The sequence below is a fragment of the Emys orbicularis genome, chromosome 3 (genome assembly GCF_028017835.1).
Source record: "Emys orbicularis isolate rEmyOrb1 chromosome 3, rEmyOrb1.hap1, whole genome shotgun sequence".
NCBI lineage: Eukaryota > Metazoa > Chordata > Testudines > Emydidae > Emys > Emys orbicularis.
Genome location: NC_088685.1, coordinates 167,004,106 through 167,030,385, shown reverse-complemented (window position 1 = coordinate 167,030,385; position 26,280 = coordinate 167,004,106). Strand labels below are relative to the sequence as shown.

The following is a 26,280-nucleotide window of genomic DNA, read 5'->3' as shown; positions in this document are numbered from 1 at the left end:
TAGCTTGCTTGATTTCAAATAGCAAAAAAAAAAAAAAAGCTGGTATAACAGCAATGCCCACTAGTGCTGCTGTGGTTAAGGGTCTGACAGTATTTATAACTCTGTGGTCAGGGGAGATTGTACATCACCTGCAAAAATATGGCAGGCTGAGATTGGGCCAATAGTTGAGGAACTATTGGTTTTTTGTTTTTTGTTTTTTTGTTTATATCTATCAAATTGTGGAGCAGCAGTTTTCTTCTAGTGACAAGATCACAAAATGTCGGTTTCGAGTGCCTCTTTGTGTCCTTATATACACTAGAATGACTGATTTTGGAGGAGTCAGCATGGGCGTGTTCGTTTTCTGGTGCTTTGGAAAATCAAATATAACTCTTTGGATGCTGAATGGTGGTTTGTCTTTTTTCTAGCTTTATATCTGATGTCTTCTTTTTCCCTATCGGAACAAATTTACAAAGTCCAGGACTTCCTGAGGTGGGGCGTGGGGCATGAAATTTGGGGGTTGTGCAGCTTGGATTTGGGGCCAAATTTGCCCTTTTATAACAGCCATATCTTCTCTGTAGATACCCCAGTTCTTCTCTTCCCATCATTTCCTTTTGTCACCACGGTCCTACAGCCAGGACTGAACCATGTCAGGAACTTTGTTCAAGCTGCTCTTAATCAAGGCTTGTTTTCTCTTGGCAACTTAGCTCTCTCATAGCTCACTAGTTATGGACACTCCCAGCTCGAACCTTGGTGAGCGAGACTAAGACAGGTATCTAAATCTAGGTTTTCTCCTTAGTATAACACAAACATTCTGCCACTGAACAGGACTTGTATCTTTCCTCACATCATACCTTGCTGTTTGGAGTTTGTGGATCTTTTGGGGGATTTTGTGTTAATTAATTAATTGAGATATCCTATCTCCTAGAACTGGAAGGGACCTTGAAAGGTCCAGCCCCCTGCCTTCACTAGCAGGACCAAGTACTGATTTTGCCCCAGATCCCTAAGTGGCCCCCTCAAGGATTGAACTCGCAACCCTGGGTTTAGCAGGCCAATGCTCAAACCACTGAGCAGGAGATTTTTAGCTTGTGTGGAAGGTCTGTAGGCAGGTTTTGGTAGCAAGTTGCTGTACATTTCAGCATTGGAGCGTATGGTCTTTACTTTTTAAGAAACGTGAATGTGTTTATTTCAACAAACAATTCTAAAAGATGCCAATCCCACGCTATGGGCACCCTGCCATCAAGTAGAATACAGTTCATAACAATTAACCACCACGACCACTCCACCCACATAAAACAACCAGTCAGCAAGAGGAACATAGCAGAACAAAATTTCCCCGTGAAAGTGAACCTTTCTTAAACCAATCCTTTTGCTATGCAGATAGGCAGGCTACGCTCAGGAGTGTATCTGCTGTAAGTTGCAAATGCAGTGAACCGTGTACTCATGAACTGCCATGTCTTGAGGGGCTGCTAATTTTTCTCCTCCCCTCCAATATCCTGGTAGCTGTTCTTTGGAGAGGCACTGATGGGAACTTTCAGGGACCATTAGTATCTGCTTTTTGCTGTGATTTGCTTATTAAAGCATCTGTGTACGGATCTGTGCATGTGAACATTTTTGAGACACATAGAAGTCCACCTGTGGAATTGGGATTTATTTCAGTAGCATAGGCACCCTTCTAATCGGGTTTGATGTGTTCCTTCTTTACCCTTACAACTTGGTATCTTACTTAGAGGAGGGATTACTTGTACCTTTCCTAGAACTGTATTTGTTGTATATGGTCTTGTAGACTTGCTTTATATCCGTGAGCTTAAAATCTTTTCAGTGTTTCTTTTTTCCCTAATACAGCTACAAAAGGAGGATCCATGGGCTTCTGTAAAATATTTGCTCATACAATTTAAAACTGTAGCCCTTTTGCAGGTTGTGTGTGCCCAGATGGGAGTAATTACTTTTCTGAATTGAAGCCAAAGGCTTTGCCTTTCATATCATTAACTGTTTATCAAGGTATTTCTTAATCCTGGCTGAGCCAGCTAGCTTGTGGAATATTTTTCCTTGTTTTTTTCCCAAGGTACTGTGCACAATACTTATTTCTGGGCAAGATCCTCCACCTTATCTGAAAGCCTTTCTATGTGGGAGAAGAATGTAGTCATTGAAAAGTACTCCAGTTTTTTGAGCATTTATTTTACAATGAGATGTATTTTGGTTTAAAGTCCTACTAGAACAGCTTTCTGTACAGTGCATTGCTTCTCTTTCTCTTCCGCCCCCCTTCCTTCCCTCCTGACCCCACCAAAACAATAACATAATCTACAGTATCGACAATCTTTTTAAAAAAAAATAAATAGTGCCTGTGAAAGGTGCCATATTGCCAGCTCTGGGGACAGAAATCCTCTGTGAATTCACAGAACAGGTACAACATGGATAGTGGCAGTGCAGGGAAGCGTGCACTGCTCTCCAGATATGCCTCAACTGTAAATTGGAAGGACAGCCTCTAGGGTGGGAAAAGCAACTTGTCTTACATGTCCATTGAGTACTTGACCTCTGAGATTGACCTCAAGGGAGTCGATTTAGGTAGCGAACAAGTGTCTGTCATAAAACAACCCATAGGTTCTCTGAGCTACAGACGCATTTCCCAGAGGCCCCCAGACCACAACTGTGATAACTTTGATTATTAGGGACCTGGCCCAGATTAGAAGTGATGATCTGGAGGTGATGGTAATGGGATACAGAATTGCCTAGAGAGGTTGTGGAATCTCCATCATTGTCTAACCCTGCTCTTAAAACTCTCCAAACTCCTGTCAGGGATGGAGATAATACTTCAGTCCTGCCTTAAGTGCAGAGTACTGGACTAGAAGACCTCTCGAAGTCCCTTCCTGTCCTACAATTCTATGATTCGAGGTTAAGGAGAACTTTCTAATTATAAGGGTAGTTAAGCTCTGGAATAGGCTTCCAAGGGACATTGTTGTAGAATCCCCATCATTGGAGACTTTAATAAAAGGTTGGACAAACCTTTAGTCTAAGGTTAACTTGGTCCTGCCTCAGCACAAGGACTGGACTTGATGGCCTCTAATTTCTCTGATTCTTTGCATTTGTACTACTCACAAGTAAGATTGTCTTAAGTGATAAGAGGTATCTCAGTGGAATGTAATTTACATGGGAGTTATTTAGAAATATACTTTGTAACAAGCTTAGTCTGTATTTGTCAGCCTTTTTTTGAGTTAGTCAGTGGTCTCCTGAGTGTGATCTTCGAAGTCTCAGCTGCTTGCTTTAACCAACAAAACTATACTTTTACTATAGTTTTTATTGCAGAGCTGTTGCAATGGTGAAGTGTGAGCAGGACTCTTCTGCCCTATTTATAGTGAACTAAACTATGTTAAATTGTTATTCTAGAAGCTTCATTGGTGACTATACAAATCAGTAAAAAGCATAATTTGATTCTTAGACCAAATTGACTTTCCCATGGTGACAGCTAGAAAAATCCCTTTGGTTTCTAAACAGAGTAAATTTGCAATGGCATACAAAAAAGTGAAAAACCAAGGTGTTATTTTCAGCCACCTTTTGGCCCTAAGTGTAATTCTAAGTCCTTGGTCTGGAGTTGTATCATGGGCCTCAGGAGATGGAAGAGCTTTGCTACCAAGGTTTCTTCTTCCCTCTTACTTTTTTGAAACTGAGGTTCATTCTATGAATGCTCCTGGTATTTAGTAAGCAAATCACAATGCAGATGATTGCAGGAGCAGATTGGCTGGGGAGTCTAAAAAGCACGAGCTTTGTTTTTGTTTGTTTGCCGTGTCCTGGTTTTTGAAAAGTTTTAATCCATAAATGTGGAAGTTCTGACAATAGCTTGCCATTAGTATTTTCTTTTGCTTCTGAGAATGTTAGTTTGACTCTGTTACCATGACTGCATCAGATGCTGGATCACAAATAGATGCAGTATTTTGGGTTGTTTGTTTTTCTAATCAGGTTTGAGGAAAACAAAATCACATGACACAATAGAAAAACATTTTTCAGGTGAAAAGTCAAATATTTTTTAAATAGGTGCAAAATTTTTTGTTTTGTTTTGGGGATATTTTTTGGTTGTTTTTGTTTAGTTACATAGCTTTATGGGCTTTGTCAAGTCACATTGCCTTGTTCAGGGTCCTGAGGGTACAGATATGAAAATAAGCTCCACATCCAGACAACTTGTTGAAGTCACAAGAATCTCTAGGGCTTTTTGGGTCAAGTAGGATCAGGAGGATCATAACAGGGTTAAAAAAAGAACGAGATAAATTCATGGAGGATAGGTCCATCAATGGCTATTATCCAGGATGGGCAGGGATGGTGTCCCTAGCCTTTGTTTGCCAGAAGCTGGGAATGGGCAACAGGGGATGGATCACTTGATGGATTACCTGTTCATTCCCTCTGGGGCACGTGGCATTGGCCACTGGGCTAGATGGACCTTTGGTTTGACCTAGTGTAGCCGTTCTTATGAGTGTTGATGAAGGCCTAGAACTCTGCTAGCAATCTGAGGTCGTTTGAAACCTGTTTTGACCTTTAAAAAGCAGTTGCTTATTGCAACAGGAAGGCAAAAATATTGCAGAGTAGAGTATGGTGCCAGATCACTGCTGTGGATGTTCTTACTGGCATTTGTTTTCAGTGCTACAGCTACTGTCAGTTTTCTGCGAGTGTGGTGTGAGCATACCGTAACTGTCAGCATGTAGTACGCTGCTCTTACAGAAAGCACTTAAATATAAATCCAAAGTGATAGGAATTAGTTGGGGACAAATAATTTGGCTGGATTTTCTGCAAAGTAATGTCAGGAGTGACAGCAGCAAGAATTTATTGCAAAAGACTAGTATTTTGAGAGGAGATAACAGTGTACAGTGGATGCCACTTGAAAAAAATAGCAGGAGTTAACACATTGAGTGTTTGACTTTAGCATGGTATTGACACTATTTCTTATACTTCAGGTAGGAAATACCATAGTAAAGTCCAATACTGTAACATAGTAAACCATTGCTTTTTTGGAGGAATGCACCTACATTTTAGAGTGTTTAGTATTCAGGTAAAGTTACAGAGTATGTAACTTGTCCAGGCAGTGAACAGTTCCCTTTAGCCCAATTGACCATGCTGACAGCTGCAGCAAACCTGGAGTAATCTGGTTTGGCAAACTCCTGGAGTAAAGTGAAAATCTCTCTCACCATCCTAGTCCACAGTGATGGTCCCAGCGTCAATACGTGAGGATTTTTCCATATGAATTTTAGTTTAGGTTATTGTATAAATCCTTTTATTTGTATCAATTTCTCTAGCTATACATATCTTTTATTATTGCCAGCCCACCTGCTGGATCATGTTTGAAGCTCACTTATATTTTTAGTCTAGGTTTTTGTTACAATGGAATGTGATCATATAATTAAATACTGTATTATACTGCATAGGCACAATGGGGCTGAATTAAGGTTGTGTACCTGTGCAACCTTAATTCTGGCATTTCCTAACTTTTGAGTGCTTGACTTTGCAACTTTAATGATCTTTTAATGTAGGTTTTCTTTGTGTGTAATTTCATAATTTTTTTTTTTTAAGCAAACTGGAAAAAAACAAAATTCTATCCTGTGAGACCATGATCTCCACCTTGGGTTATCGGCAAGATTGGGATGTTTACATCCATAGTACGGTTGTCTGGCGCTTGAGAAATGGAGTAATTGGCAGCAGTAGAAGGCTGTATTCTTCTGTGTGAAGCAGCCACTAGACAGGGGGAGAGACAAACTTAGTTTTATAACTATTTGCTAGACAACAAAGGAATGTTGAGACTCAGCATCCTGAGTTCAGTTCCAGATTCTGGAGGAGCATGTGTTCTACTGGTTACAAACAGTTCTGCCACTGTCCCCACCCCCTTTCTGCTATCTTTTCCCCCTTCCTGGCTCCTGCTCCTCCCTCCCCTCTGCTTTACAGTCAAGCTATTTCTTCCTCTCTATGCTGTCTGGGCACCAACAGGGGGAGCATTCAGAGTATGAGAGAGAGTCTCCTTGCTCTCAGTTCTGATTCCTAACACCAAAATGACCCCAGCTGCTGGGAGAAGGAATTGGAGGGCAAGTCCTGCAGCTGTGGGATTGAGCATGCTTAATTAGTTTCCTTGTGGGGATGGTACCTGTGCAGTCTGATCTCATGTGAGAGCTGTGAGGGATCAGAGCATGGTCAATGAAGACCGACTATTTGGAATTTTTATCTGCCAAACTTTAACAAGTCTCTATTAGCATGTGCAAATTGAGATTTTTTTTCCCCCCAAAGGTTTATAACTTGACCAAATTAGAATGAATCTTCATGAGAACATCAAAAGGCAAATCTCTGGCATCAGCGTGACACCCCCTCCCCCCCGGCAAATTACAAGTCCCTGCTCCAAAGCATGAGGGAGTCTGAGCTTCTTAACAAGGTGGTTGTAAGAAATTTTTTTATCATGGGCAAAACAACATTTTTCTCTAATCTCACTCTCGATAATAGCAGAACTGTTTTAACTGAAACTTTGCTTCAAGCTGGATTTTTTTGGGGAGACACCTAGCATAGAAAATTTCAGCCCAAAGGGTTTGTTTGGCAAAGTTATAAGCAACTAAAAACAGGGTCTTATAATGGGTAATGTTGGGCAACTTTAACTATAGGCAGTGCTATCAGCTCCACCCATAATATAAAAATAAAGTATTTGAGAATTACATGCCTTGTTACACGTTCATTAGTAATGCAAAGGGGGCTCCAGTGTTACTTTATTTTCCCAGATGTTGCTGCCGAGCTGGTTTTCAATGAAATTGTGTCTAAAACAGTCACAGGGAGGGGGTACATTTGAACAATTTGCGGTATACATCTTCTTTTGATCTTCTGTAAATGCACAATGCATAGACATCCAAAATGTCTAATCCTATTAAGACTACTTTATTGAACTCTCAAACTATGATCTCCAAAGCTATTTTAATGGGAAATATGTCTTGAAGAACTCAAATTGGATGTCTAGTTGTGTTGGCTGTGGCTTTAATAGCTCATGGTGTCATGATTGGCTTGTTGAAGCTTGCCCTTTTTTTCCCCAATGTTCCTTTTTTGTTGTATGGGATAACAGACATTTGTTGCTTTGTGGATAAATCACTGAGATCACTGTTAGTTCTCCAGGTCCTTTTTAGGATGTTTGACTGTCTCTTTCTAAATTCCAATTCTTTCAGTTATGTTTGTTTACAGACTTTCTAAACTGTCAAATGAACAGGAGTACTTGTGGCACCTTAGAGACTAACAAATTTATTAGAGCATAAGCTTTCGTGGGCTACAACCCACTTCTTCGGATGCATAAACTGTCAAATAGCGCCTTCTCTTTGATTGCATCAAATGATCTTCTGACCATTGGCTAAACACTAATTGGTAATTAAGTTTTTCTGGTCACTGCTTATATGCTTTTATCACCGAATCAGTTTAAAGCCAAGGAAGTTCAACATATTGGCCCAAACTCTAGCAGTAAGCAAATCTCAAAAAGTTTAGAGTATGGATTTCGTTTCGGTTAAAAAACAAAATCTGGACTGCTTGCATGAAGGATTCACTTCTGCAATATTGATCTGAACGTTTCCCAAAAACAGACTTTCCTTGAGAGGTTTCTGTCTTTGTTCATAGCAGTTATTGGCAGGACAATGTATGTAGAGAAGAATATATATATAAACACTTCAGAACCTTTTATAGAAAGATTTTGTTCTGGAAATAACTGAAGATTTGGTGTAGGTCTTTTATCTGAACTAGCTTGATTTAGCCCATCTGAGTGCTGTCTTTCACAGATTATCTTGGGGAGCAATTTCTTCAGCTCTGTATTACTTAGGTTTTTTCGGTGTGATGTGTTCTGATTTCTGTTTACCATAATACAGATATGCTCTTTTATAAGTATGACTTCTCTGTGCACCTACTCTTTGTTTATTTATGTGGGTAAATACAAGAGCTCTGCAGTATGAACTGGAAGAACAGTTGGAAGACTGAGCTAAACGTTTTCTTTCATCAAAGAATTTGACCAATTTTTAATGATGGTTTCTGAAAGGACACTGGCGATTAAAAAATAAATCACATAATTGAGATCTTTTTTAAAACAACTGTTGTTACAGAAAACACCAAAGATGTTTTTAACTGAAAGATTAGAGAGCAATTAACCCTTTTCCAGTTTGTTTGAGCATGTGACACTATTCTGTGTATAGTCAGTTTAATTTCCCCCTTAATAGCCAGTTGGCTTTCCCCTCTTTGCAGGGTAAAAGACCCACACAAGAAAGAACACCCTCCTCCCCCCCACCCCACCCCCAAAAAAATCAACCCATGAGAATGGGGTGGAAGAGTGGAACAATTGATGGCAACAAAAGAGAGGGAGGATGGTCCACTGCCTGGGGTGGTAGCCTGGAACTCAGAAGACCAGGCTTAAGTTCCTTGTTCTGCTCCAGACTTCCTGTGTGACCTTGAGTAAGTCACATAGTGTCACTGTGCCTCTGTTCCCTCTTCATAAAACGGGGATAATAATGGATAATTCCTACTTCGCAAGTGTGTTCTGAGGATAAATATACTGAAGATATGTGCGGCACTCACATACTGTGTTAATGGGTACAATAAGTAGGGAGTATATTCTCAGATAGATAAGTGGGGGATTCGGGGACAAGGTGTAGTGCCTGAAACTTTGTAACTTGTTTCTAAAAACTGACTGAATTTCAAATTAACTGCATTCCTTTTAAACAAATCAAAGTCCTGCACTAGCCAGACACTTTTCTTTAAAGGAGACTTGTCTTTATTAGCTATGTGCCTGGGATTAAAAATTACATTGGTCTAAGGCTTGCTGTGTTAGATGCTGGACCATTGCAAAAATAGCACTTCTGCTCCATGCCAATTTTAAGGCCCATTATCTCACAAAACACCAGGGCTAGACATACTTAATTATTTAGAAATGTGGTTATTTTTTGAATTGTGAACCTTGAAAAATTCATGATATTAATACTCTTTCATTTTTTCTACATTTCCATTCCAAACTGATTTTAATGGTTGCCATCTTGAGGATTTCAGATGTGCATCATCTGAAAAAGTCCCATATTTTCCACTTAACTTAGCATTTGTAACTCCTGAAGGTGGAGGCACTGACTGCTTTTATGATGATAGCAGCAGCATAGGACTGAAATAGACGGACAAGCTTTGTTGGGAGAAGGAACTACAGTGATAGTCCAAAAAGGCCTGAATTTGCAGACCTTCAAGACATCCTGCCAAAGCTATGTGTAGGAGGAGGGACCAGATGGGGTTTTGGGTGGAAAAGATTTGCACAGCTATCAAGAAGTTTCCAAGTTATTCACTAACAAAGATTTTGAAACAATAAATTGGGTGATTTTCACTCTTGAAATTCCACTATTTTATAACTTTGGTAGACCAGTAATCTCATTTCAGGATCCATAAACTTAAGCATTTGCCCTGGACTGGTGATCGGAAAGGAGGACCTTTTCCAAACTGGGACCCATTTGATTGCTTTGTCAGGTCACTTCCTTACCTGAAATGCCAGAGGAACTATCATTACTTTAGTCTTCATCTATTTAGCAAGTCTGTCTGGGATTGACTCTTTTGTGTTTATTGATCAGCCTTGATAAGAATGGCAGTTGGTATTTGATTATCATTTGCAGAGAGGTTTTAGTGTTTCTTTGGGGTTCCCCCCCCCCAGCATTAAACATTCATATTTATAGTAAAACTCTTCAGACTTAACATTAATTCACTTTTGGGGGGGGAAAATGTACTATGGGAACTGTATTTTTAAAAGAGATCTCATTTCTAAATTATAATTGGACTATTTCTAACCTAACTGAGCTATGATCATTAAAGCCATAGCCATTCAAATTTAACAACTAACTTGTGTTATCAGATTTATGAATTTCAATCAGTTTTTCAGTTCCTCTACGAGACAGATTGCTTGCCTTACAATTTGAGCTCCCTCAGATATGAAAGGTATTTTTTGTCTGTTTTTACAAATATCTGGCTGACTGTTCAGAGTTTTCACTGCAGAACTGATATGCTTGGTCAGCTCCTGATCTTGCTCCTGTTGAAATCCGTGGAAAAACTCATGTGGACTTCACTGGTAGTTGGATGAGGCCTTCAATCCGTGCAATATTCTCACTTTGGGAGTAGATCCTCAGTTTCCAACAGCCACCATTTCAAGCAGTGAATATCTTAGATGTAATGTTTTGATAATTAAAGTTATTAATTTGTCAGCTTCATAGGGAATGGAAACTACTATAAACTTTAATAGTCTCTACCCATTAACTTAAATTAGTTTTTTTTTTTTTTTTTTTTTTTTAACTTTTAGATTACTTTAATTTCCACTGGTTAAATTCATCACCCTCAAATTGTCTGAAACTCTGCAGCTTGTGTGTTTACTCTCAGTTGGATCTGGATAATGCTCTTCTTGACCGTGTTCCTGGCTGACTCCCTTTTTCATACAAAGCTCGTACCTTATAGTTTCCAGAAATTTCTTGGCACCCAAACCAATCCGATGATGCTTGAATTGCAACGTTTGACAAAACGTATGACACAATTCTAATCTGACTCTAGAATGTTTATCTAAATAAGATTTATTTTTAAAAGCAATAATACTTATTATTTGTATATGTGAGCGACTGGAAGCCCCAGTCATGGACCAGGACCCCTTTTTGCTCTGCATTCTCCCTCCCCCTCCCCCCCCGATCTATCTTTATGCAGCAATCTGTGCATTGGGAGGTCACATGGGGGATGCTGTATAAAGTTTGGGTTCAGTGTTGGTCCTTGAACTCTAATTCTGGCCTGATTTTAACTGTCACTATAATCCTGTATCATTTGATCCCATGACACTTGGGTACACAGTAATTTCATGAGTATGTTACTCTATCTCACAGAGTATTAGTTTAAAATATTAACATAAAATAGGACCTCTTATACCTGTAATGCATCTTATATACCTATAAAATATCACATTGCATTTCACTAAGTCAGGCTTGTTTTCAGGTGTTTCTGCATTGGGTACATGAGATTAATATAAAAAGAGCCTGATTACATTTTGCTAGACAACTTTCAAATGTCTTGTGGGCTATTGTGTTTGTAAGTAAAATGGTTTGTCATGGAAGAAATGAGAATGACAAGAATATTCAACCTAAAAATATAATTTAAAGGGGTATCAGCTTAAAAAACACTTCTTAACTCTTTGTATCCAGTATTGGTCCATGTAACACCTACAATGACTATAATTGAAAGAGATTGAGAGAACAGTGTCTGTCCAATTTCTTTAGCATATATTTTACTAACTTTGTATATAGTCAATTTCACAATATCTGCTCCCCTTTCCTCTTTTCATAGTACCTTCCCTTCCTCATTACAGCAAGTTTGTGTGGGGGTTTTCAGCAGCAACACAGGGGAGAAAACCATGTTTAAAATAGGAAAAGTGACTGTAAAATCGCAAATTTTCAGAAGGTTTATTACCTGAAACTGCTTTGAATGCTTTTTTTTTAATAACGGATTAGATTTCATGTTGATTATGTTCCTTTTAAAAGTCATATGCTTTCCAGAATACATGTATATTGTGCATAGTATAATCTGGAACCCAAATTTATGTTTTTTTCCTGGGCAGCTCCTAGTTATAATACTCCCATATCTTTCCCTACTACTTTCAACAGGTATATGTGAATCTCTTTGCCAACATGTCTGTATGTTGTCTTGCAGCAGCATGTGGTAAAATTCTTCTTGCAGTGGAAAGAATTCCCAGATGGCTGCTATCAGAAATGGAATGCCCCAAACTCTGCAAAGCACCAAAACTTCCAGCCAAAAACCAGGCCCCTCCTAACTCTATTTTTTTCTTTTAATGTCTTTTACATCTTGTGGTACAAATGCTCTTGAAACTCATTGGGTTTCTTTTACCAGGACTAAACAAAGCTCCCCCCCCCCCCCCCATGTAAATAGCTTAAAATATAAATGACTTCTATTACGTCTCTTTACAGTCAAGTGTTAAGTAATGGTATTAGAGAATGAGGTTGCTGTTAATTTCTTTTTTTCACTAAAGCCCAGGTGAATGTTTATTTTCAGAATTTATGTAATTCAATTCTGGGCTTTATTAGGTTAGTGTGTATTCAAACCTCTGTGCATGCCAACCCAAGCATTCCTTCTCATTCACACATCCACCTTCACAATAAACCCAAGAAAAGGATGTAGGGATAAGGGGATTACTCACTCAGATTGCTAAACTGTGGATTGCTCTTCCAGTTGTGCCCAAAATGCAAATCAATGTTTGTTGAGCCCGAGTTGCCCCTCTGTGCAGTAACTCCAATGTTTTACCCATGTAGAAGTTTGAATATTAACGACTGGAATCCAAATGCTGTAAACAATTGATTGTAATGGTTGTTAACTGGAAATGGCCTCCAATACAAGACTCCTGGGTAGAGCTGTGAATAAATGAGATTGTGTATTGCTCCTAAAGTCAACAGCATAGATCTATCTCAAATATTCAGTTGCATTTCAATTTAGTCACTCTAACTTGAAGTCCAGGGGAAGTGTGAATGTGTGTTGAATGACATGCTTATCATTAGGAGTAAGTGTTTGTGAAATTACCCTGGAGCAGAACAGGCACCTGTTGTACAATCGGCATGTTCTACAAGCTTTCACTTTAAAATACTTTCCTAAACCAAATTAATATGAAGTGTGTTGTTCAGAGAATGTAATTTATCCTGTTACGACAATTTTTGTGTGAAGGGAGTGTTTGTGAAAGTTGCCAGATTGAGTGTCCAGATGCTAACAGGACAGAATAACATAAAACATAGTTTATAAAGTCTTCAGAGCAGGGATGTTACTTCTGTGTCTGTTCAGGGTCATGCATATTTATGATGCTTTATTATAGATGAAGTTGGTATCAACACCAATATTTTTCCATTATAAGCCTCTGTTTTCAATCACTTCTTATATTGCCAATTTTTAACTGCTTGGGCTGCAATTTTCCTTACATGTTCTCTGCCTCAGGAGAATTTTTTTAAAGCTTCAGAGAAAAAGCTTAGATATTCCAGAGAATAAGGTTAGAAAGAGTAGATAGTTTTGGCAATGTTAAAAAAAAAAAAAAGTTTCCAACTGTTTCTTTGAAGAGCTTTAGCACTTTAGACGTTGGGAGCAGGAACCGGAAATTTAGCAGGGAAATTGTTGTCAGAATCAGAAGAGCCTTTTATTATTTCCTTAGAAATCCATCCAGATTTATCCCAAGTTACAAGCATCTGAAAATCCCTGTCAAGGCTGCTTCCCCACTTTGAACTTTAGGGTACAAATGTGGGGGCCTGCATGAAAACTTCTAAGCTTAACTACCAGCTTAGATCTGGTCCACTGCCACCACTCCCAAAGCTAATTCCCTTCCCTGGGTAGCCTTGAGAGACTCTTCACCAATTCCCTGGTGAATACAGATCCAAACCCCTTGGATCTTAAAACAAGGAGAAATTAACCATCCCCCCTCCTTTCTCCCACCAACTCCTGGTGGATCAAGATCCAAACCCCTTGGATCTTAAAACAAGGAAAAAATCAATCAGGTTCTTAAAAAGAAGGCTTTTAATTAAAGAAAAAGGTAAAAATCATCTCTGTAAAATCAGGATGGAAAATAACTTTACAGGGTAATCAAATTTAAAGAGCTCAGAGGACCCTCCTCTAGCCTTAGGTTCAAAGTACAGCAAACAGAGATAAACACTCTAGCAAAAGGTACATTTACAAGTTGAGAAAACAAAGATAAACTAACACGCCTTGCCTGGCTGTTTACTTACAAGTTTGAAATATGAGAGACTTGTTCAGAAAGATTTGGAGAACCTGGATTGATGTCTGGTCCCTCTCAGTCCCAAGAGCGAACAACCCCCAAAAACAAAGAGCACATACAAAAGCCTCCCCCCCACCCACCCAAGATTTGAAAGTATCTTGTCCCCTTATTGGTCCTTTGGGTCAGGTGTCAGCCAGGTTACCTGAGCTTCTTAACCCTTTACAAGTAAAAGGATTTTGGAGTCTCTGGCCAGGAGGGATTTTATAGTACTGTACACAGGAGAGCTGTTACCCTTCCCGTTATGACAATCCCCATTTGCACTTGTTCAGTAGACTTTATTCGAAGTTGACTGCTAAAATCACTAAACATTCTATTCACATGGGGCATATTCGCCTACCCCAGAGTTCGACTTCTACACAGAAGCGGAAGCATCAGCCAGCCCTTTTTGCTTATGGGAAGGAGTGCTGGGCCAGGAGTCAAGAGGAGACGAATTCTAGGGCTTGTTTATACTTAAAATGCTACACAGCAGCACTTTGGTATAGACACTACCTATGCCGACGGGAGGGATTCTTTTGTCAGCAGAGGTAATCCACCTCTCGGAGAGGAGGTAGCTAGGTGGATGAAAGAATTCTTCCATCCACCTAGTGCTGTCTATACGGGGACGTAGATTGACTTAGCTACGCCATCCAGGGGTGTGGATTTTTCACACCCCAAGCAATGTTGTTATGCTGCCCTAATTTTCTAGTGTAGACCAGGCCGTACTCTCAGATCTTCTACTTATTGGTGTTCATAATTCCGTGTACTTTCATCTCTTCGTATTGAGCAAAGTCTCAGATCCCTATCTTGAAAGTCAGGTAGTTCTAATTCCTCGCATTTTACAGATGGTGTAACTGAGATGCCTCACAAGGTCACTTTGAACAGAGCTTATAATAGAATATGATCTCCACTATAGCTACCCAAGCCTTATCTACTCATCCACACATGGCTTTTCAAAACAGCTGGCCTGAATTTATATGCTTACGTGTGCTGTTGTTAACTGCTAGACCTATTCACTAGAGCCAGGAGTGGATCCCAGTATTTATGATTTCCAGCGTTCTACTGCTATCTAGCAAAATGTGTCTTGTTCCCCTCAAGTGACTGGTCCATACAGAGGTTAACGCCCTACTGCTGCTTCAGGCACTCCTTTAGCTGAAGTGGAAGGGGTTTTTTTACTGTAATTTATAGGTCCTGGGTTCCAACTCTGCTAATGAAAGACCCAGAAAGGGGTTCAGTATGGTTCCATATAAGGGAATTTCCTCAGTTTTCTGTTTTTTTTTTTTTTTTTTTTTTTAACCTTAAAATAACCAAAAACAAATCTGTGTTTAAAGAAATGTTGTAGCTTCAAAGTCAAGCAGAAACACCAGAATTAAGGTTGCCTCTGAAACCTCAATTTGACCAGTTTGTGCATATGCATTATGATAGTCTTGAATTACATGATCATTACTTGTTCCAATGGGATGCCTGCCTCATTCAGTGCACGATCTGGACAGTGAATGAGGCAGAGGGTTGTAAGAAAAGAACAGTGTTCTTCTGTGGTAAAGGCAACGTGATTTCTGATTCTACCACATACTTTCTATGTGATGTTGCACAAGACTGTCGTGCATTGGTACAAGTTAAGATTGCATAGACCAGTGCTTCTCAAAGCTGGTCCGCCGCTTGTTCAGGGAAAGCCCCTCGCAGTCCGGGCCGGTTTGTTTACCTGCCGCCTCTGCAGGTTCGGCCGATCGCGGCTCCCACTGGCCATGGTTCGCCGCTCCAGGCCAATGGGGGCTGCGGGAAGGGCGGCCAGCACATCCCTCAGCCCATGCCGCTTCCCGCAGCCCCCATTGGCCTGGAGCGGCGAACCGCGGCCAGTGGGAGCCGCGATCGGCCGGACCTGCAGACGCGGCAGGTAAACAAACCAGCCCGGACCGCCAGGGGCTTTCCCTGAACAAGCGGCGGCCCGACTTTGAGAAGCACTGACATAGACAACCATAGTACTCGCATTGCCTAACTTTAGAGTGCTAGACTTTGCAACCTTAATTTTCTTAAAACATAGGGCTTTCTTTGTATGTATTAAGCAACATGGCACAGGTAGTGTCAGTGCAGACTTTCCCACACTGCACTGTTGATGTCCCTCGTTCCTGTCCAGGAGCAGTTACTCTTGGGGGGGGGGGGGAAGAGAAGTTCCAGTCTCCTTCGCCATTCAAAATTTTGCCTGTCTTATACTGCCAACAGGGTGCCAGTCATGATGGTGGTTACTGTGGAGTGTGTATGCAAATACCAATTAACCAGGAAAGCTTTGCCACAACTAGATACTATTTAAATAATAAATGCTAGTTATTGATTGTTTTTCTAGTTTTTTTTTTATCATCCTAGAAACCTTTAATGAAGCAAAATTCTCCAATGTTACATCATGAGGGTTCATATTCTTCAACTTTGAGTATGCCTTTTCAGTTCTCTCTGCTGGCTTCTTATCTTCTGTTCCCGACTCTTGGACAGGTAGCCATTTCAGAGGATTGCGGCGGTACATAGGCCATGGAGGGAATGTTAGCAGGCACGATAAAGCAAACCCAGCCATAACTATATAGACAGCCCAACCGAACTGTTCAGCGACGTAGCCATAGATAAAACCATGTACCGCAGAAACAAGAATGATCCCTCGAAAAATCTGTTCTGCTAGTTTTGGACTCTTGTAGTCCATCTGGGTGGGGATGGAGCCGAATATGTCCAGCATGGTACTAGCGACGGAATTCGCCTCTTCGGCTGCTTCCCCGCTCTCGCTGCTCTCCTTGGAATTGCCTGCCCTGCCCTGAGAAGCGCAGGCCTCGGAGATGCTCCCAGCCTCCAAAAGGGAAACTTCAGGAGTGTCCTGAGAGTCAAAGCCGGACCTGGCCTGGGAGGTGGAGGCCTCAGTGGCACCGGCCTTGGAGGAGGAGGGAGGCGAGGTCTCGCGGGCGGCAGCCTCCCTGCCGGACCAGCTAGCCCGCATCGACAGTCCACCAGCGGCGGCGGAGGAGCGGGTCCGAGTCCCAAAGGTAGGCACTGAGCTGGCCGGGTAGAAAATTATTTGCAAGCTTCTCTCCAGCACTCCTATTCTACCAGGACCTCAGACAACACAAGACTATGGTCAGACAGCTAATTCCAGTAGTGGATTCAGAAATGTCAAACGTATCAAATGACTTTTGTCAATTACATTTCACAGTTCTTTCATGGCAGTCAGTGTCTCCTATGTTTCAAGCTTTCAGACTGCTGTCTTGAGCTTAATGGGTGCAATTGGAGATGTAGTTTGAATTAATTACGCTTTAAGACAAAAATGTAAAAAAAAAAAATTCTCTAGATGTAAAGCTGTTGCTTAAAAATGTTTATATTAGAAATTCCTTCCTTGACAGGTACAAATAAACACTTACTGTAGGTGAAAGGTAACGCGAGAGGGATGTCAGTGCGGTGTCTGGTAGTTCATCTTTGAGTATAAAGTGAAGGCAAGGAAAACCCAGTATGTTGGTTATAATTCCCAGGCTTGCAAAATGCCTGCAAACGTATCTGTTAATGTTCTACACTTCCAGATAAGGGTGTCAATGTACTTTACACCAGAGGTGGGGAACCTTTTTCGTGTCAGGGGCCATTGACCCACCGAAAAAATAAATGGCGGGCCATACACATTCAACTTACCTGCCCGGGGGTGGGGAAGAGGGAGGGGGAGGGGGCGCAGAGGCTTGGGGCTTCCAGCGAGCCGGTGCTCGTGGCTCCGAGCCGGCACTCGTGGCTCCAACCCCGCGGGTGGGAAGCCCCGAGCCTCTGCGCGCGCACACCCACACCCGCGCACACCCACACACCATGGGGCTGGAGCCACGAGCACTGGCTCGCCCCACCGCATGGGGGAAGCCCCAAGCCTTCGCACCCCCCACGGGCTGCAGGTTGCCCACCCCTGCTTTACACACACAGCCTCACAACTTCCATGTGAGATAGGTTATTGTTTTTGCAGATGGGGACACTGAGGCAGATAGAAGTTAAGTGACTTGCCAAAAGTTTCAATGAGTTAGTGGAAGAGCGGGGAGTAGAACCAATATTCTTACTCTGTCATGGGTTCTCACTACAGGAGTTCACTCCCACCAAGAACTATACTTTTGCTGATGTTGTCTCACCCTACAAGGTTTAGAATCTTTCCTTTCTTTCGCCTTTAAAAATACTGTATCAGTTGAATGACTGTGCTTTCCTCATTCACTTAAACTTAGTTTCTGGCACACTAGTTATTCTAATCGCGTTTGCCAAGAGCGAGTTACATAACACGTATTGGTACAAGCAGTAAAAACAACGGCTAAAAGCAGAGAGGGATGCTCAGTTCTAAATTCCAAAATTACTTCATCACAAATATACAGATCCCTGCTGTGGTGGCCTGGAGGCTGCACAGAGCTTGTTACTGCACTGGCCCCACGACACCCCCAAAAATTAGATGCCAAGGCCATATTGTTGTGTTGTGCTGTACGGAGTGACCTCCATTAATGATTATGTCCTCCTAGTCTATTGGACCCTGACTTTACTCATTTTTCAAGATTTGGCTGGCAAGATTCAGCTCACCGTGGGCGAGTCTGAGCTCAGGTGATCGGCGCTCACGGCGGGTCCACGCTGGGAACTTAAGTCAGCATAGCTGCGTCCCTCGGGTGTGAAAAATCCACACCCCTGAGAGACGTGCTGCCCTAACCCCAGGTGTTAACAGTGCTGGGTCGACAGAAGAATTCTTCCATCAACCTAGCTACTGCCTCTCGGGGCGGTGGATTAACTTCGCTGACCTAGGTAGCATCTACACTGAAGCGCTACAGTGACTCAGCTGCTGCACTGCAGCTGTTGTAGCGGTTTGTGTGGGCATTCCCTCAGACTTAGCCTAGCCCTGGTGGAGCATCCTCTCTGCAAAGCGTACCCATGCCAGACCCGTTTGGTTGCATCCACACGAGTAGTGTGCTCATGGATGAGAGGCTCTAGGAAAGAAGGAAAGATGTGGAGGGGGTTGGCTGTCTTTTAGTGTTTTTCAGTTGACCTTAAGTGCAGCTGCTGTCCTGGTACAGAAACATATCTGGTTTTGGGAACAGAATAGGGTTAGTCTGGGTGCTCTTGTGAGATAGAGGTCATCCCAGTGCACTAAGAACTGCTGACTTAGCTTGTGTCCAGTGTGGTGTTGGCTGCCCAGATGTATTGTTCTCAATGCTTCAAGCCAGTGTGAACATTTATCTTGTTTGCATGTCCGATATCTTTTATAATGTGCCTGTGTTGTGCAAGCAAGCAAGTTTCCAAGAGATGCTGTGGATTAGATTGCCTATATCAATTAATTCATGCAATACTTCTGAATATTATCGGTGAAAATATAAGAAGCCATATATGAAATGTTCTCCAGCCTCTTCCATCTTTTAAAGTGATAAATGGAATTAGCCATCGGGCCCCTGTTGAAACTGTGGAATAAAACAAAATAACTTGAACATCACTAGGAAACAGCGACTCTTCAAACATATTACTGTATATATACAGGTTTCAGAGTAGCAGCCGTGTTAGTCTGTATCCGCAAAAATAACAGGAGTACTTGTGGCACCTTAGAGACTAACAAATTTATTAGAGCATAAGCTTTCGTGGGCTACAACCCACTTCTTCGGATGCATCCGAAGAAGTGGGTTGTAGCCCATGAAAGCTTATGCTCTAATAAATTTGTTAGTCTCTAAGGTGCCACAAGTACTCCTGTTATTTTTGTATATATACACATTGTTCTAGTCTCCTGAATGTCATAACCTGTTTGAAGAACAGTTTGCTCTACACATGTGAAGCCCTTGGTGCTTTACTCTTGCCTTTCCAAAACAGTCCTTTTGTGTAGCACTACACGCTAATGTTTACACACAGTTTTTTGTTTTCATTTGGGGATGTTCAGAAGGGACTTCAATACCGTAGTAAAATCTGGAAGATGTGGACAAACAGCTGAGAGAAAGCTCAAAGCAATCATTTGGAATGAAAGCTGGTTTACTTGGCAAGTGCCAAGAATCAGTTTGTTTTTACTTCGATGAAACTAGATTATGGTATTAAAAACCCTAAGACGTGAACATTCTTGCATAGATAAAGCATGTTGTGAAATTAAACTTGAACTAACTGCTAATTATACACACAGATTTACTGCACATTTTCCTAGAACTTAATTTTGTTTGTTTGATATTACAACAGCAAATAGGTCAGTCTTGTATTTTCTTCAGTCTTAATTCATTGACCCCTTCAATTTTTCCTTCCTGCAGTAGAAGTGCCCCACCATTAAGTGGGATGAACATGGGTTTTCTCCTAGTGGTAATATATTCACAATTGATAAACCACCTGAACGTAAATGTTCATCTTCCAGATTGAGACCTGCTGCCGCTTTCTAACTCTTTAGTTAATGCTTGTGCAAGTCTCTAATCAAACTTTACATGTAATTCATTTACACAAGAGATGGTAGCTATACTGAAGTTCAGCCTTTGGTTTTTGTTGAAGTCCTGTTTTCACCCAGGTGTTGCCGTTCAGTTGGCTGAGCCAAAAGGAGGCCCACTGGCTTGCTGAAGGTCAGATGATACTGGATTTGAATCTAGGGCTTTTCTGGTTCCTAGCACTTTTCTCTAATCCCCTAGAACTCACTGCTGCTACCTCTTGTCCTTTATCTTTTTAAACGCACCATGTGGATTAAAATGTAGTAATCTTTTTCTGTTGCATTTTTCTTTAGCAAAAGCAGCTTATTGGAAAAACAAGCTGGATTTTTTTCAGTTGAGTATTTAGAGTTTTACTTCAGTGCTATATCCAGACTGTGGTGATTATTAAATGGGTTTAGCAAAGAAGGGTTTGTGAGTATTTTCTTTCATCATTTTAGCCTCTCTTCCCTGACAGGGTAGATGATGAGATATAAAACAGCTGGGGCCCAGTCAAGCCCCAGATTATCTCGGCAACAGTTTTCTTTTTAAACTGTTCTTGTGCATTCTGGCTATCGGCCAAAGCGAACACCACTCTGTCTTCTGGGCAGAGCTCTTCTGCAAGCAGCCGTAGAGGAGCCCACCCTGCATGCAGACAAAAGAGACTCCTGGTATGGCTACTTGAGACTTTTATTACCCAGAGTTCATTGATGTTTGTATCCTGGAACAAACATTTGCGAAATATCCACATTAGCCTTTACCAACATGTTAACTGCTTTGAGTTAATTGGAAATCATTAAGGCAAGGTGAAAAAGCCTAATGTAGACAAACGCTGCAGTAGGTGGAGGTCAAGTGTGGTCTGCACACAGTTTTTGTACTAGTATAACTGTTCAGTTAAGAGGATGATTCTTTTACTGATCTAGTTATACCTAGTACAATCCCTAGTTATGCTGGGATAAAGGGGCCTATTCCCCTTCCCATATGGGAATAATTTATACCGATAACTGAGCCCATGCTGTGGGGGAAGCAGGTGTTACCGATTCCATACTGCAATGTAGTTACTGTAGTGCAACTTCTGTGTGTAGCCAAGCCCTCTGTGGAGTTAATCAACTTCTCTTGAGGCCAGTTGCCATAAGAGTAGGTGGAATTGGAGACACTGCTGTTGGAGAAGAGGATGTTGCTGATTCCATGGTGGCTAGAGATGGGAGAACTACTCCTTGGAATAGGAAGTTGCGGAAGTAGATGTAAAGGCCAGGCAACCCATAAGGAGTCAAAGCAGCAGCTGCAGAGGGTACTTTTTTCTGGATTGGGCTTTTGAAAACTATTTTGAGATGGGTGTAAAATAATAAAATAACCAAGCTTATGAGAGGCATCTTTTTAATACAAGTGCAGGACAAGTTGTAATTCTAGATGAATGCTTCTGTTTTTTGACATCCATTAGCTTAAAGATCTCGCTCTTTCTGGGACAGATTTGTGTTCCCATAACTTGTATTCATTATGCAGAAAGGCTTTCTTGCTAGTCTTTTAATATGTTTGCTCTTTACTAACTGACCTGAGTTCTCCAGTCTCTTTTTCCCAGGGCACTAAATCCTTATAATCTCCGTTTGCTCTCTCCCTGAGATCACATGAAAGTAGGCTTACGCATATTGTGTTCTGTACTCTTAATATATAGCATCTAGAAATGCACTAGAACAAGGGAAAGCATGCATAAATTTGAAGAGAGTGACTGTGCAGTAGGCAGAGCAACAACCGTCTCATAGTATTCTCATTTCAATTAATTCCTTGTGACAAGATTCCTTTAATAAGATAGTATTAATCCTGACGTATCCCAAAGCACGTTACAACAATGTTATGTGTACGCTCTGTACACACCGTACAGCATCACGGAAGTGCAAGCGCTTCTGGGGTGACCGTTTACTAGTCAGTGATAGCAGTGCAGGGGGAGAGGATATTTTTAGCCAGGGACAGCAGGGAAAACCCCTACTTTTTATGTTTGTCTATACAATCTCATCTCAATAACCCTTCAGTGGTAAACTACATGTTACTCCATTACTCCAAGCAGATATTGAGCCATGTTGTTCCTTGAAATATTTCACACCGGAGGCTTAGATCACTAAACTACCACTTTAGTACATGGAACAGTTTTGAGTGATTATCTTCAATAATAGGATATAGGTACAAATTTGTATAAACTGTGTTGCTTAAATTATTTCCACAGGGTGGTGCTGTTGCACCATCTGTGTTTTACCATGTAATCTTTGGAGATCATCTGCCTTGCAATACATTAAATGATAAGCTAACCAAAACTCTTTGTCACCCTTCTTTTTATTAACCCCTGAGCCTTTAAATATTGCCTCAGTTAAACCATTTTCATGCAGAAGCAAATTTGGAATCAAGGTGCTGTTGGCTTGCTGACCATAGATCAAATTTCCATTTCTTTTGGAAGCATCTTTGTACCATATGCAGGCCCAGGTAGTGAGGCAATAATAACCCACATAAAGGGGATTTGGTTCACAAATCACAAACTATGTTAAATGTTAAATTTGTTTTTTACAAAGCCTTTATTAAATCCATATTTGTATTGCAGAAATGTGCCAAAAATGTTCTAATGAAGCAGCACCTGGGGGTTAATAAATGATATCATGAGTCCATTTTGATTGCCAAAAATGATTTTACTAAAGGAAGCCATGCCCAGGGTTGACCGTGTTTAGTCCATGAAAAATAATTGTTTTGTTTCCATATTTCTTTTATTGCTTTGTCAAGTTTTTTATAATTCACTTGCATGCTTGTTTGCACTGAAAGCAAATGAAGTCAGCCCTCAGTTTGTCTGTGTCTTTGCATACATTGTAAACGTGGGTTTGGGGAGTGGGAGGGGGTATTGTGGAGGATCAGAAACCTTCATACTGTCTGATTTCCGCATTCACCTTTTCGGTTTTTGTTTTATCCTATTCAGGGTGAAGTGAAATCTGATGAAGAGCCAGCATGGAACATACTCCGTGACGATTTCATGATGGGAGCGTCTATGAAAGACTGGGATAAAGAGAGTGACCGGGAAAGCCACACTGGACAAGATGATGGACTAAGGCAGGATAGTGAAAGTGACTGATGGAGGAAATGAAAGAACATTCAAGATAAAATATTAGTTTACTTGAATAAAAAGCTCTACATTCTGTGAATGCACAGCTTTTGGGGATTGTAGAGATGCCTATTTTAAGGAAAGCAAAGACTTTCTTAGGTTTGGGTGTGGCTTCTTTCCTCATTAGCTTCAAACTTTTATTTACCAAAACTTCACTCCCTATACTGAAATCCTGAAATATTTTCCAAAACATGTATAATTTTCAACATATTTCCAAAACATTTTGTACAGTCAAAATAGTGGCACCTGCCCAATGAAAGATATGTTTTGCCAAGGTCATTAAAAGTGAATACAGTGGTCATGGCTATTGACGTATTATTGTGCCTGCATTTCCAAAGCTAGGTTGCACCTTGAAAAGGTGTCAGCAATTTGTAAAAGAAATGACTTACAATAAACATAAAAATTCCATCACCTTGTAAAATTATTGGTCTCTTGTAGAGTCTGCAGTCCTTTGGCCAAGAAAGATTTTGTAGATAATAAAGAAAACTAACCACTAGTGTCATAGTACTGGTCTCTGAGCATTGATTTGGTGGGAGACAGTCTTAGAAACTTAATTAAAAAAAAGAAACTGAGGCCTATGACTGATGTCATCTCTTTATATTGTCCCTTTATTTTTTTTTGCAAGTCTTAAGTTAATCTCAGTACGAGACTAGTGGGAGAGGAAAGGGCCTCTCGCTTTTTATGTTATATTTTGCCATAAATAAAACTTCAGGGGGCGATGTTGAGATTTGGATATTCCAGATTCAGAAAGGAACCTCACCTGCGAGGTCCATGGCATAACTGCTGTGACAACTGTACAGCTTGATTAATTAATGGTTTTATAAAGTGCTGTCTGTACATGGCGATAATTTTTAATAAATCTGTAAACTCGGGGGTGGTACCGATGGACTGGAAAATAGCTAATGTGGTTCCTATTTTTAAGAAGGGGAAAAAAAGTGACCCGGGTAACTACAGACCTGTTAGTTTAACTTCTGTAGTATGCAAGGTCTTGGAAAAAATTTTGAAGGAAAAAGTAGTTAAGGACCTTGAGGTGAATGGCAATTGGGACAAATTACAACATGGGTTTACGAAAGGCAGATCGTGCCAAACCAACTTGATCTCCTTCTTTGAGAAAGTAACAGACCTTCTAGATAAAGGAAATGCGGTGGATCTAATTTACCTCGATTTTAGTAAAGCGTTTGATACTGTCCCGCACGAGGAATTATTGGTTAAATTGGAAAAGATGGGGATCGATATTAAATTCCAGAGGTGGATAAAAAACTGGTTAAAGGGGAGACTGCAACGGGTAGTACTGAAAGGTGAACTGTCGGGTTGGACGGAGGTCACCAGTGGGGTTCCTCAAGGTTCGGTTTTGGGTCCGATTTTATTCAATCTATTCGTTACTGACCTCGGAACCGAATGTAGGAGTGGGCTGATAAAGTTTGCGGATGACACAAAGTTGGGAGGTATTGCCAATTCGGAGAAGGATAGGGATATTCTGCAGGGAGACTTGGATGACCTTGTAAATTGGAGTAAAAATAATAGGATGAGATTTAATAGTGAGAAGTGTAAGGTGATGCACTTAGGGATGACTAATAAGAATTTTAGTTATAAGTTAGGGACGCATAGGTTGGAAGTGACGGAGGAGGAGAAGGACCTCGGAGTCCTGGTTGATCGTAGGATGACTATGAGTCGGCAATGTGACGTGGCTGTGAAAAAAGCTAATGCGATTTTGGGATGCGTCAGGCGAGGTATTTCTAGTAGGGACAGGGAGGTGCTGCTTCCGTTATACAAGGCGCTGGTGAGACCTCATTTGGAGTACTGTGTGCAGTTCTGGTCTCCTATGTTTAAAAAGGATGAACTCAAACTGGAACGGGTACAGAGAAGGGCCACTAGGATGATCCGAGGAATGGAAAACCTTTCCTATGAAAGGAGACTCGAGGAGCTCGGTTTGTTTAGCCTAACCAAAAGAAGGCTGAGGGGGGATATGATTGCTATCTTTAAATATATCAAAGGGATTAATACCAAGGAGGGAGAGGAATTATTTCAGCTCAGTAGTAATGTGGACACGAGAACGAATGGATATAAACTGGCCGTGGGGAAGTTTAGGCTTGAAATTAGAAGAAGGTTTCTAACCGTCAGAGGGGTGAAATTTTGGAACAGCCTTCCGAGGGAAACGGTGGAGGCGAAAGACCTTTCTGACTTCAAGATTAGGCTTGATAAGTTTATGGAGGGAATGGTTTGAAGGGATAACGTGATTTTAGTCAATTAGGCATTAACGTGCCATCGCGGGTAAAATGAGGATCCGGCTGTAGAATCTTGCCTGTATGCTCGGGGTACTGCTGATCGCCATATTTGGGGTCGGGAAGGAATTTTCCTCCAGGGTAGATTGGCAGAGGCCCTGGAGGTTTTTCGCCTTCCTCCGCAGCATAGGGCAGGGCTCGCAGGCTGGAATATTCTGTTGTGGGTGGGTCAGCTTTTGTGGCCTGCATCATGCGGGAGGTCAGACTAGATGACCATATTGGTCCCTTCTGACCTTAAAGTCTATGAGTCTATGTGTCAAGGAAGAGTCACTGTTCTGAATTGCTTTTAGTATGAGGGTAAGATTCTCAGCTGGAGTAAACAAGTGTCGCTCTGTTGGCATCATTGGACCTAACCAATTTACCCCAGTTGGTAATCCAGTCCTTAAAGTACAATGGGTACAATACATATACATGTAAAGAAGGGATAGTTGTGTGGATAAGGAAGAAAAGTAAGAACCAGGGGACTGAATTCTCTCTCCGCCCATCCATAGGCTTGCTGTGAGATCTTATGTAGGTCAGTACCTCAGTTCCCCAATTGTAAAATGAAGATACTTCATGGGTTTTAAGGCATAATTCATTGATATTTTAAACCACATTGTGATGATCTGGAAGTTGTTACAAAACTGCCAAGTATTCTTGAGTCTGCTGCTATGGATTTCTCATGCACCTTTGTATCTTATTATATGCAGAGCACTAAGGAGTATCTTCACTAATTTA

At 41.1% G+C, this 26,280-nt stretch overlaps 2 protein-coding genes across 2 annotated transcripts in view; one reads left to right on the top strand and one right to left on the bottom strand.

The window, feature by feature from the left end:
• Positions 1 to 23,576, top strand: part of RRP15 (ribosomal RNA processing 15 homolog) — a 39,797-nt gene extending 16,221 nt beyond the window's left edge. The window contains exon 5 of the mRNA XM_065401560.1: positions 23,099 to 23,576. Coding sequence (XP_065257632.1) covers positions 23,099 to 23,251 — 153 coding nt within the window. The 3' untranslated portion in view covers positions 23,252 to 23,576. The remainder of the gene's footprint in view (positions 1 to 23,098) is intronic.
• LOC135875648 (signal peptidase complex subunit 1-like) lies at positions 16,050 to 16,514 on the bottom strand. Its single transcript, XM_065400603.1, has one exon. The coding sequence runs from the start codon at positions 16,473 to 16,475 to the stop codon at positions 16,050 to 16,052; it is 426 nt and encodes a 141-aa protein (XP_065256675.1). The 5' UTR covers positions 16,476 to 16,514.
• Positions 23,577 to 26,280: the final 2,704 nt, after the last annotated feature.